This window comes from Balaenoptera ricei, chromosome 16 (assembly GCF_028023285.1).
Source record: "Balaenoptera ricei isolate mBalRic1 chromosome 16, mBalRic1.hap2, whole genome shotgun sequence".
NCBI classification, from domain to species: Eukaryota; Metazoa; Chordata; class Mammalia; order Artiodactyla; family Balaenopteridae; genus Balaenoptera; species Balaenoptera ricei.
In genome coordinates, this window is record NC_082654.1 from 113339685 (window position 1) to 113352713 (window position 13029).

The 13029-nt window shown below is 38.5% G+C and overlaps 1 protein-coding gene across 1 annotated transcript in view; it reads left to right on the forward strand.

Moving 5' to 3' along the window:
* RYR2 (ryanodine receptor 2) overlaps positions 1-13029 on the forward strand; it is a 772975-nt gene that overhangs the window by 744813 nt on the left and 15133 nt on the right. The window contains exons 100-101 of the mRNA XM_059899659.1: positions 1045-1191; positions 3463-3597. Coding sequence (XP_059755642.1) covers positions 1045-1191; positions 3463-3597 — 282 coding nt within the window. The remainder of the gene's footprint in view (positions 1-1044; positions 1192-3462; positions 3598-13029) is intronic.

Consider the following 13029-nt stretch of genomic DNA (forward strand, 5'->3'; position numbering starts at 1 on the left):
AACAGCATGACATTTTTGATTCTTAGAAATTCCAGTTTAAATAACTGTTACTGTCAGTTGTTTTTGTGCTACCATTTGCTGGCTATGGGAAGTTGCTAGAGAGAATCATGGAACATGGCTGAATAGATGGACTACAGTTTTTGCTGTTAGATCTCAGCCCATCCCCTCATTACTGCTTCTTAATTCTTTCACCGTCTTCTCACAGCCCCTACAGAAAGGATCGTAAGAACCTCCCCTAAGGCCTTCTGCTGTTCTTGCTGCTGTGCTTTCTTCCTTGGACATCTCATTTAGTCTCAAAATCTCACTCTAATTTTAGCACTTTTATAGTGAACCTTAGTTCCATTCTCCTAAAGACCTGTGACAGCCCTCCCCCAAATACTGCTGCCTCTATCCCCACCCTGCCTCAACCAGCCGTGGGCCCAGAACTCTGGGTATCTTAGAGAACCCTGTGGAGAGCTCAAAATCAAGTCTTGAAGTATCTTTTAGGACTGTCAACTGTTAGTAAGGTGTCTTGCAGCTAACTTCTCGTCTAGCAATAGAAGCAACTCCCCTGAGTAAAAAGGAGGCCACCCCAACTCAGCCACATGTGGCAACATCTTGGAGACACTCTTGGTTGTCGTGACTGGAGCGGGGGAGCGCTACTACCAGCAGCTAGTGAGTAGAGACCAGGATGCTGCTAGCTAACCATCCTACTATGCGCCCGATAGCATCCACCACCAAGGGTCATCTGGCCCAAACTGTCAATAGTTGACATTAGTCAGTTGCTGTTGAGTAGTAAGTAAGTCAATACATTTTTCTCTGCGGGAGGATAAGTAAAAAGAGCCACTCCGATATAAAGGAGAGAATGGCACTGAACCTTGCAGAACAGCTAAAGCAAAATAAAATACACAAACAAACTGATATAACTGATTGGAATTATATAAATCTTCAATCTAAGAAGATAAAGTCAGTGGAGTGGTTATCATAGAATGAGAGCAGAGTAGTTTTTGACAAGAGTATGTATTCTATTTTCTGAGATTATTTTCTCTCATTTTGTCTTAATAGTCCTTCCTCTACCTTGCCTGGTATATGGCCATGTCCGTTCTCGGGCACTATAACAACTTTTTTTTTGCCGCTCATCTTCTTGACATTGCTATGGGATTCAAGACGTTAAGAACCATCTTGTCATCAGTCACACACAATGGCAAACAGGTAAAAGTTTATGTTTTCCTCCCCCTGCAAAAACTGAAAAAGCAACAAATATTCTAACAGAAGTTAACACCAAACCTCAAATGACAGTGTACAGTTTTAAAGACTTTTGTGAAGAGAGGATCTGTACTTTTTCTCCTATAGACCATGCAGATTTGTAGTTTGAGAGCCCCTAGACCTACATTCAAGTCTTGGCTTGATGGATAAGCTGTGTGACCTTGGATAAATTATTTAGTGATCTTTTAAATCTCAACTCCCTCATTTTGTAAAATGAGTACAATAAAAGTACCTACCTTATAGGGGTTTTGTGAAAATTAAATAAAAACAGAAATGTGGAGGTCTTAGCACAGGCTCCAGCACATTAAACACTCAGGAAGATAGTTATTATTTTGTTCCTAATATGATATCTGCTGTATCTGATACTGTGGCTAAACCAAAATATGTTGCAACATCCTAACACACTAGTTATATTAGTAATAAAACCTGAGATGCTACATTCTTAATTTAATATCGTATTTTAAAACTGGATATTCATGGGCTCTTTTCTCCACTTTTAAATTGCGCAAAAGGAATAATAATGTTTCACACTTGACAAGGTCATGCTTTACTTGGAGAAAAGCTGGCTTAATTCCAGATAATCAGCTTATGTTCTAATACAACCCATTTGTAATGTTAAAACTTTCATTATTAATAAACTTATCAATTCAGTCTCTATTTATCAAGTGTCCAGTGAGAGGTAACACACTCTATGTTAGTTATTTAGAATAACAGAGTCCTTCTTTTCCAGAATTTTATAATCCAGTGTATTTTAAAATCAGTGCCCTTCCCAAAACCTTGAACTGTGTGCATGGTTAAATTCACATTATCATGACCTTCAGTTTTCTAAATTTCAGCACAATGTTCTTATATACGTCACTCTAGTTTCTGAATATGAGTATGATATGCATGGCACGTCATGAGTCCGGTGACAAAAAGTGTACTATGCATATTCATCAGTCAATTAAGTAAATTGGTTTTGAGCTCCCAGTATGTTCGAAGAACTGGAGATGCGAAATCTGTGGAGTATTTTCACACAAAAAGTCTGGCACTACTCTCAATTTCTAAACTTTTGTTTATTTCTAAACTTTATTCCTTCTCTTTTTGAGGTATCAAACTTTCATTTGCAAAGATATATAGAGCTTAAATAGCCCTTATAGGTAAAACACGCAGAAATTTACAGTGGCCTTATACTTAATTTATAGAAGTGAATTAAGCCCTCTATTAAGACAACATGTTTTTTCCAGATAATTATGAAGTGATTTTTAAAAGACTTAATATATGCTGCCACAGTTAAGAACAGCAGGGGTATGTTGTAATCAGAGGAAGTAGACATAAAAAATAATGCATTTTAGTGTGTTTAGAACTTCTGTGATAGAACCAGAAATATATTTTTACCACCTTGGTGAAAGTCATATTTAAAAAATATACATATTCATATACAAATTCTATGTATATTCATATATATACATATTCTATAAAATATATGTTTATATATACATACATATATATGCATATATATACATGTATGTAAAGTATACTTTGGAATTAAAGAAAGATTACATAGAGCTGAAGAAAGACCTTTCAAACTCTGACTTTTATTTATACGTTGAGAAAATTAGCCTTCAAAATAGTGTTATTTATTAGCTATTAAAGTGTCTTTCCCTTTGATCATTGGTTTATGTTAACAAAGCCAGACTTCTTAGTTTTATTTTTTTTTTTAATATTTATGATACACATTATTAACAGTCGTGCATTTCCAGATGTTAGAAACAATTCCTATTTAGTTTTAGGATGTGACTGAAAGAAAACGTGATTTACAACCCCTCTTACTATCATAACAAAAATGAGAGAGTTTTTGTTAGGAATGTAAATTATTTAAAGGGAATAGAACTTATAAAAAGAGAGAATGTATTTAATGTAGTATCTACTACCAAATATTTAGATGATAGAAAAATGAACATATTAAGCTGCTTATTATTATTAATATCAATTTGGATATGAAACTAAATCAGAGTTTTATTCATATTCTAGTTATAGTATGCATTTATTAGCCAATTAAGTAGTCAAGTTTTACATAAAATAAACTGGCAACTTGATAAAATATAGAAACTATGAAAATAGATTTCCCCACTGGGGGGATAAGAAAGGTATGAGGTGTGGATTCCATTAGCTTTTAGTCAGTAAATCCACTGACTTATATTTCTAATATATGTTCAATGTCACATTGCTTTCCAGCTTGTATTAACCGTTGGCTTATTAGCTGTTGTCGTATACCTATATACTGTCGTGGCATTCAATTTTTTCCGAAAATTCTACAATAAAAGTGAAGATGGCGATACACCGGACATGAAATGTGATGACATGCTAACGGTAAGTTCATACACTTTGATCTCCTATGAATGAAAAAAATTCTCCTGCTTCTTCAACCCAAGGAATTGTGTAGTTATTCTTTAACAGTGAAAAACAGAAAATAGTGTACACAGGAAAAAGTTGTGTGGCTTTTTAAAGAATTGATGATTTTCATTTTTTGTGGAACATGAAGGACTGTTTCTGCCAATTTTGCACATCTACTGCATCAGCCTGATAATTAGTAGAATCTTGAGTAAAGTCCTTAGAACTGGAAGGATTAATGTAAACACTTTAGCCTGTTGTTCATATATTCTAGGACAGCAGGTAAAATTGTTTCCTTGTAGAAGGTTTAGGTATTTGTTCACCTTAGTGACTTGAACTGAAATTACTGAAGTCCAAAAATATCTCTTTTATATTGAGTATCCTGGGTTAAATTACCCTTTTAGTCTTGGTTTTAAAATCAACAGATGTTAAAGATTTCATATTGCTTTATCACTCTTCTATAACCTGCATCTCTAATATGACAAATCAGAAATTACCATATATGAGACGCTAGACTGGGAAGGGGAAAATTAGACAAAATATTTAACCTCTAGCTGGAAAGAGATGAATCCTTCAGTGAGCTCCAAATTGAGATACCTACACAGTTGGGGGCTGGTGTAAAAAGAGATGGACATCATGATGTTAAAATTGCTCTAGAAAAAATAAACATCTCAAAGGAGTAGTGACAAAGACCTACTAATATTATAAAGACTAGTAATTAAGACAGTTTTTGTCCTAGAGAATGACAGATCAATGGAATACAGTCTAGAAAGAGATTCAGATACACATGGAAATTAAAAGTATGATAAAAGTGGCCTTAGAAATTATGAAATGAAAAATAATTCAATAAATGGTATTGGTACCATGAACATGCTGTTAGGAGGAAACTGCTAAAAGTGGATGCCAACCAAGTTCTTTACATCAAAATAAATTCCAAATGAAATAAATCTTCCAGTGAAAAAAGAAAGAGAAAAATGAAAGTTAGGATTTGACTTGTGAAATAATAACAATTTTTTTTTATAGATTTATTTATTTATTTATTTATTGCTTGCTTGCTTGCTTGCTGGCTGGCTGTGTTGGGTCTTCGTTGCTGCGCACAGGCTTTCTTTAGTTGCAGCGAGCGGGGGCTGCTCTTCGTTTCAATGCGTGGGCTTCTCATCGCGGTGGCCTCTCTTGTTGCAGAGCACGGGCTCTAGGCGCGTGGGCTTCAATAGTTGTGGTGCGTGGGCTCTAGAGCGCAGGCTGAGTAGTTGTGGTGCACGGGCTTAGTTGCTCTGCAGCATGTGGGATCTTCCTGGACCAGGGCTCGAACCCGTGTCCCCTCCATTGGCAGGCAGATTCTTAACCACTGCACCACCAGGGAAGCCCCATAACAACAATTTTTTAATGGGGAAAGGTCTTTCTGAACATGACATAAAACCTAGGGTCCATGTAAGCATAAAAGATTACTTTAAAAAGGAATAACTATAAGGAAAATCTTAAATGCAGATGACAAGCTAGCAAAAATATACTGAACACTATAACAAAGGGCCAGTTTCTTTAATTTACAAAGTCTTTGTCACAACTGAGAGAAGAAATAACAAGCCAAGAAAAATAAGCAAATTATATGACTAGACAATTCACTATAAAATAAGTTGAATCAGCTTATAAATATGGAAAGATGCTCAGCCTCTATCATATTGATACTTTAAAAAGTGCAAATCAAAACAATCAGTTGCCACCTTTACCTATCAGGTTTGCAAAATATTAAAGTTTGTTAATACCCAGAGTTACTGAATTGATTGAAAAACTGGCACCTTCATGAACACTGTTGGGAATTTAAAATAACATAACAATTTGAGAGAAATTTTATAATATCTATTGAATTTTTAAGTGTACTTACCCTTTGACTTGTCAGTTCCATTGCTAGTAATTGACCTGTTTATTCACAAATATGCCTTGCTATATTCAAGGATATTAGCTGCTATAACAAATTGAAAATAATATAAATTATCATCTATAGAGTCTTGATTAAATAAATTATGGTAAAGCCATATAATGGAAAATATGTAGCTTTTTAAAATAGTAGAGAAATCTGTACATGCTGATATGGAAAGATGTACAAATTATACTTAAGTGGGAAAAAAAAGATCAAAAGGATCCTAACTGTACAAGATGATACACACACATATGCTAGAATGTATATAATAGGTATGCTAGAATACACATACTGTTTTTCTGGAAGAATACATAAGAAACTGTTAACAAGAGTTCGTACAGGAAGTAGGACCACAAGTCAAGGAGACAGAAAACTTGTGCGCCGGGAGACTGACGGGTCACTAGTAGTAACCTCCACCAGAGTCGCTAACGGGGGACACTTTGCCCCCCCCTCGCTGCTTCCCCACATCCCTACCGTACCATTCCAGGCCCAGTGAGGAAGGTACTTTAGAGATCCTTCATCTCCTCTTCTGTGTGCTGCCTTTAATACCACCTTGTCTCTCTGTCCCATGGCCCTGAAGACTTGGGGGAGCGGCTGGCCAGATGCAGGGAGGGGAGCAGAGGGCTGGAGGAGGCAACAAGGCACAGAGGAGGGTCAGTGAGGACTAACGGTAGGCACTTGTGCCTGCACTGACTCCGGGGAGATGCATTTATATTCCAGGAGAATCACCCCAATGGGTCTAAATCTCAAAATTCACCAGCCTCAGGTCAGAAAGTTGTCCTGCAGTCGTTCATTCCCAGAGGGTGTGATGTTCAGTGAACCGCTCACGATTGGTGGAAAGTAGGGAGGGTTTCAGATGGGGATGTGCAGTGGCCTGGGTTACACGGTGGGAACAACGTGTGACTTGCATTCGCCTCTCCTACCACAGTAGGACCCCCAAAATATCCTGGTCTCTCACTCTCACATCATGAGTCGTATCTGACCCTGTTCAAGTTGCCCTAATAGTATTCTTATATGACTACATTTTGCATCTTGCTCTCAGGATGTTTCCACTGCTTTTGTTAATTTTGTCAATGGATTTATTATGAGAAGAATCCGTGCGTTATTTGAACAAGAGGTGGGTTAGGAAGACCACTGCCTTTACCTGGTTGATTTTACCCAATGACAGGGAAATGTATAAAGAAGATAGAGAAGCTTGCCTCACTTTAGGATGACGAAATTGGCTTCTTGATGTTTTCATCTGTGGGCTTGGGACTGAGCTACAGCCAGGATTTTGTTCAGTTTCAGGAATTTCTGTCTGTATGGGTGAGACTGCCTCTGACCAGCTCTGTTGTAGGTATTTCTGTCTCTACAAATAACAATGAACAGATCTTGCCTTTGGCTGAGCTGAGGTTGGAGGCATCATAAGTTTGCATCTTAGGTGTTTCTTTCTTGAAAAAGAAAACTCAGTTCCAGGATACAAACTACACCTCGGCTCCTACCTCTTTCATAATTAGGCACCGCTGTCAATCAGTCGAACCAGACAGGAGTCTGCGTACTTTTGCACAGTCCATTTCCAGCTGATTGTTCTTAACAACTATTGTGTCAGAGGCCACATTACCTAGGTTAACCTTTCAATTTTAGATCTAAAAACCCCTTTTAATTTGCCTCTTACTAATGCTTGTGCAGGGAGGTTTTGAAGAAGCCATAGCCACTTAAAATGTAAGTAATCACTGACAGTAACGTTCATTAAAAGTGGAGGCTTAGTAAAACCAAACAGCTAGCAAGACAGAACTATGGAGTAGCAGGTGGTCAGATTTCATTGTTTTAATTCCCCAAAGAGAATCCTTTCTTTATGCCAGTCTCCTTAGCATTTCTTTTTCAAAGAGTGAAGTCTAGTATTCTCATCTGAGGTAGGTTTTCCTCACTCACGTCGTATTTTATTGCTGTCATCCTGAGTTCCCATCGCATTTGTTGTTTCAGGTTGTTTCTTCGGGTCTCAGAGAACATTGTAGGTTTTACAGGGGACGTAATTCACCCGCCAGTGTTTCATAACTTACAGCAGGTGGCACTGTAGCCGCAGTTTTGCAGAGTCAGTGATGATTCACACTTAAATTTCTTTTCTTCTTTCTTTACTTACTTATTTATTTGGAATCACAGTGTTTCGAGCCAGAGAATCTAATTAAACCAGCCATAACCTGATAGGATTTGAACCTCTTCACCAAGAATGTAGGAGAAGAAATTGAAAAGTAATCTAAAGTTCTCAAGTCCAGGACAAAAAGCTGATTGCAGCTAGAGAGCCAGGGAGACTGATGTGGCATATATAAGAGCATTCATCTCAAAAGGAGTGGTTTTCAGCTTCAAATGCCCAGAGGAATCACCAGGAAAACTCTCTGTAAATCCACAGATCTTCAAGACCAACCCCAGATCCCTTGAGTCAGAAACTGTAGGAAAGGTATCAAGACCTGTGTATTTTGGAAAAAGCTTTCCAGGTGGTTGAGCTAAAAAGTATACTCCTAGGGAAGTAACCTGCTTAAGTAGTTGTTCTAAAGTACTTATTTTACCCTATCTTCTCAACGAATAATCTGTTTTCTCTCTTTCTCTTTTTCTCTCCCTGTGTCTGTTTCTCTCCCCACACCTGCCTTTTTTTTGGCCAAGGTAAAGATCTTATAAGGATCTTCACCAGCCCACTAGAAACTGTTGCTCTTCAGTGTCCCCTAAAGGCAACAAAAACAATGATTAACCCCAGAATGTATCAGTTTAGGAGGTGGATGGGGGGAAAGTCACAGAAGAATATTAAATCTTGAGAATTAGCAACTGCCTTGTCCCCATTTCTGTAGCACCAGGCACCTTCCTCCCTCATTACTCAGGTCCTCTGAAGAAAGCAGTGTAACTTTTTGCTGCCCAGCATTGCTCCTCCAGCTCTTATTATCAGGTTGAATCTGATTCTCTGAAAAGGAAGGTAGATGAAAGGACTTCCCTTTTCAGGCGCAGAATGGTAATCTGACAGCCTGCCGCCTCCTGTGACTGGCTGGTCACCACATTTCCTCCTACTCCACCACAGCAGCCATGGCCCTGCTATTTCTGGTGAGAATTTCTGATAATGAAGGAGAAGGTTGGGAAAATCAATATCAAAATCCCACTGGTGAACTGTGCATTTTATTCTTTTTCACTTTGGTATCTTATCAAGCCTAACTAAGCACATCCACAAAACTCCACCTCTCTTTTCACAGCATGACCATATTTCATTTTAATGAAATATGGTGGAACCCCCTCCTCAAAATTCTTAGTGCTATCATAGAATGAAGGCGAGCAGTGAGATGCAGATATTGCCAAGAGAGGCCAAGTGGCTGACGAGAGATCTAAAAAGAAGGAGACATTTACTTTGGTAATTTAGCCTCATTCCATGGTCTTGTTTTCAACTTTAATGTCTAGAAAGTAAAAGTGAATCATTTGCCTGAGGACAGACTCACATTAACCAGACTCCTAAGAGTCAGATGTATCAGTCAGAATACCAACATTCCACTCATTAAAAGTTCAAGCAACAAGTTGATAGTCTCTTCTCTATAGAAAAACTTTATGGGCGGAGCCAAATTATAATCCAAAAGTCTTGGTCCGCAGGAATTAGCAAGAGGAATTAGCTAGACCATCTTAGTCACATACATGTCAAATAAGCGGGCTTGGAGAGCTAGGGCATTCCAGGACCTGCACAGGGAACTGCAGTGATCCACTGTTGGCCCACTATGGCCATTAGTGTGGGGAGTCAAAGGGCCAGAATTTGACATGGAGAAATGCCAGACCACAGCCAGGTAGATTGTCCAAATTAAGTCGCCAGCCGAAGGGGGCAGGGGGAGGATTATAAACAAAGCTAAGAATGGGAAAGCCAGGAAAGGATGGCCTATGTTAGTTCACTAAGTAAAGAGTAGGCAGCTGCAATAATAATTCTATTTCCTGTAGCCACAGTTAATCACATGTGTGGGCAGATTTGGAGAAAAACATATAACCCCCAATTTTTCTTAATAAAAATAAGAAATGCATGTGGTAAAAACTAATTCCAACAGTATGCAAGAATATACAGGGAAAATAAAACTTTCTCTACCCACAGATCCACCATTAACAGTTTCAAGCACTGTTTTAGACAAACAGTGCTAAGAAATTAATGCCATGTCCTGAGGGCTTTTTTTAAATGTCTTCAAATTTTTATTTCTAAAGATTGATTCAGTAGGTGGTACCAGGAATCCAGAATGTTTAAGCCTCCAGGAGATGTGAATGCAGGATTAAGTTTAGGCACCATTGGTCTCATCAGGCTGTCTGTAAAACAGGACTCTCCTGGCCTCTGTAAGAGAGACCCCCTTCCCTGGGCTCCAGAACAGTTCTGGGGTGATGCTCTTTGCTTATTGCATCCCAGACTGACCAACCTCTTTTCTGAGTGACCCAATCTTTTTTTTTTTTTAATTTTATTGAAATATAGTTGATTCACAATGTTGCATTAATTTTTGCTGTACAGCAAAGTGATTCTGGTTATACATATGTATATATTCTTTCTGTATTCTTTTCCATTACGGTTTATCACAGGATATTGAATATAGTTCCCCTGTGCTGTACAGTAGGACCTTGTTGTTTATCCATCCTATATATAATAGTTTGCATCTGCTAATCCCAAACTAATCCATCCCTCCTCCAACTCCCCCAGCCTTGGCAACCACAAGTCTGTTCTCTGTGTCTGTGAGTGTGTTTCTGTTTTGTAGATATGTTCATTAGTGTCATATTTTAGATTCCACATATAATTGATATCATATGGTATTTGTCTTTCTCTTTCTGACTTACTTAGCTTAGTATGACAATCTCTAGTTGCATCCATATTGCTGCAAATGGCATTATTTCATTCTTTTTATGGCTGAGTAATATTCCAGTGTGTGTGTGTGTGTGTGTGTGTGTGTGTGTGTGTGTGTGTGTGTGTGTGTACCACATCTTCTTTATCCATCCGTCAATGGACTTTTAGGTTATTTCCATGTCTTGGCTATTGTAAATAGTGCTGCAGTGAACATGGGGATGCATGTATCTGTATGAATTACAGTTTTGTCTGGGTATATGCTCAGGAGTGGAATTGCTGAATCATATGGCAACTCTAATTTTAGTTTTTTTAAGGAACCTCCATACTGTTCTCCGTAATGGTTGTACAAATTTACATTCCCACCAACAGTGTAGGAGGGTTCCCTTTTCTCCACACCCTCTCCAGCATTTGTTATTTGTATTGATAGATTTTTTTAATGATGGCTATTCTGACCGGTGTGAGGTGGTACCCTATTGTAGTTTTGATATGCATTTCTCTAATAATTAGTGATGATGAGCATCTTTTCATGTGCCTTTTGGCCAGCTGTCTGTTGTCTTTGGAGAAATGTCTATTTAGGTCTTCTGCCCATTTTTCGATAGGGTGGTTTGTTTTTTCCTTATTGAATTGTATGAGCTGTTTGTATATTTTGGAAATTAAGCCCTTATCAGTCACATGATTTGCAAATATTTTCTGCCAGTCCATAGGCTGTCTTTTTGTTTTGCTTATGGTTTCCTTTGCTGCGCAAAAGCTTATAAGCTTGATTAGATGCCATTCGTTTATTTTTGCTTTCACTTCTATTGCCTAAGTGACCCAACCTTTATTTAATTCTGTTCATTAAATTCCAGGCGTCTGACTTAGATGCAGAATACAAAAAGTTTCCTATCAGTAATTAGCTGTTGAACTATGAGCATTTTGGTGTCATCTTGCTGCCTATTCTTTGCCTGAACTTTATGCTCTTTAAAATGACCTGAGAATCTGAGGTCTGTTTGAGCCGTTCTCCATGAGAACAGCTGACCAGTCATAACTTTTCACTCCTCAGTCATCCCACAAGTGATTTTTGAGTACCTATCATGTGCTGGACATTGTTTAGGCACTGATGATAGAGTAGTAACCCAAGTAATTCTTCTTATAATGGGACTAATTCTAGTGGAGTGAGAGAGATCATAAAACATCAAATGAAAAATAAGTTGGAGATACAAGTCTGGAATTCAGGAAAGAGACCCAAGGTGTAAACAGAAATTTTTTGAAGTAATTAGCACAGATGATATTTAAGCATGAAACTGGAAAAGTTCCCCAAGGGAGTGTCCTAAAAGAAACGAAAAGTCAGAGAACCCAATCCTGGGCATTAGTTCATGAAGAGATAGGGAGATGAGGAAGAACCAGCCAAGGGAGCTGAGAAGGAATGACCAGAAATGTAGGAGAAAACCAGAGGAGTGTGGTGTCTCAGTGAGTGAAGATGCTGTTTTGAGGTCTTTGCCCCGTTCATTAGGGTTACAGCAGACAGTGTTTTTTGTTTTGCATTGATGGGTGACATCAGCTGGGTAAATGGGAGTGTCTCGAACAGTCTGAGGAGGCCTCATGGAAGAAGGATTATTCACTGAGGCTCTGAAGGATGAGTAGGTTCTAATGGGATACAAATGGGAAAGAATATTGCAAGGTAAGGAGAATATGCAGGCAAAGATCTAGAATCAGGAATATTGTATTTGGAGGAGGCATGGGTAGAGGAGAGGGCAGTGCTTGGGAGCAGTAAAAGATCAACTTAGAGAGGGGAAGTATGGCTAAATCAGAGGGCCTGGAATGGAGAGTGTGGACTTATCCTAAATAAAGATAAAACCCTAGATGCTTAATCCAGTGGTCCTGATGTTGCCACCCCAGAGGACGCTTGGCAATGTCTGCAGACATTTTTGATTGTCTGTGGGGTGGGGCGCTACTGGCATCTAGTGAGTAGAGGCCAGAGATCCTTCTAACAAACATATGCTACAGTGCGTAAGACAGACCTCACAACAAAGAATTATCTGGCCTAAAATATTAATGGATTTGAGGCTGAGAAACCCTACCCCAAAGTGCTTTACTGCACCCCTCTTTTTTGGCAATGGACACTTGCAGCTGTACATGTTGTTGGTTGCTTTAAAGTTTCAGAGTTTAAACAATGAGCTGCTATTTCTTCCCTGCCTCTCTCATTTTTCTTTACTCTAGACATTAAAGTTAAAAAATTTTCACATTATATTCCAATGTGATAGATGAGAGGATGGTAAGTGTTAAGTTTGGTTTTTTCCTCACTTAATTTCTAACATTCCATCCAGTTATACAATGGACTTTTACTTCCCCATTCCTTTGTCTGTTATGCTCACAAAAAACTGAACAGTGCAATTAAATATAGTTTTGCGGCCCTGACTGTGATCTTAATAGGATAACCTTATGCCTGATGCTAGTGAGGTATTTTTCATTTCCTGCAAAGTATGACAGCAGGTGCTAAGCAGGCAGCACAGAGTTTTGTTTAAAAGACAGCAGAATGTAAGAGCCAAGTGTTTGCATCACAATTACAGATACTGAAACAAAAAGAGGTGATGTAGAAGGCAAAGATGCTCATCATTTCCACAGTGAAGATTAGGAACAAGAGAGATAATCTTAGGTGTGTTGAGTATAAGAATGGGCAGTGGTCCTCCAGGAAGTGAAGCCA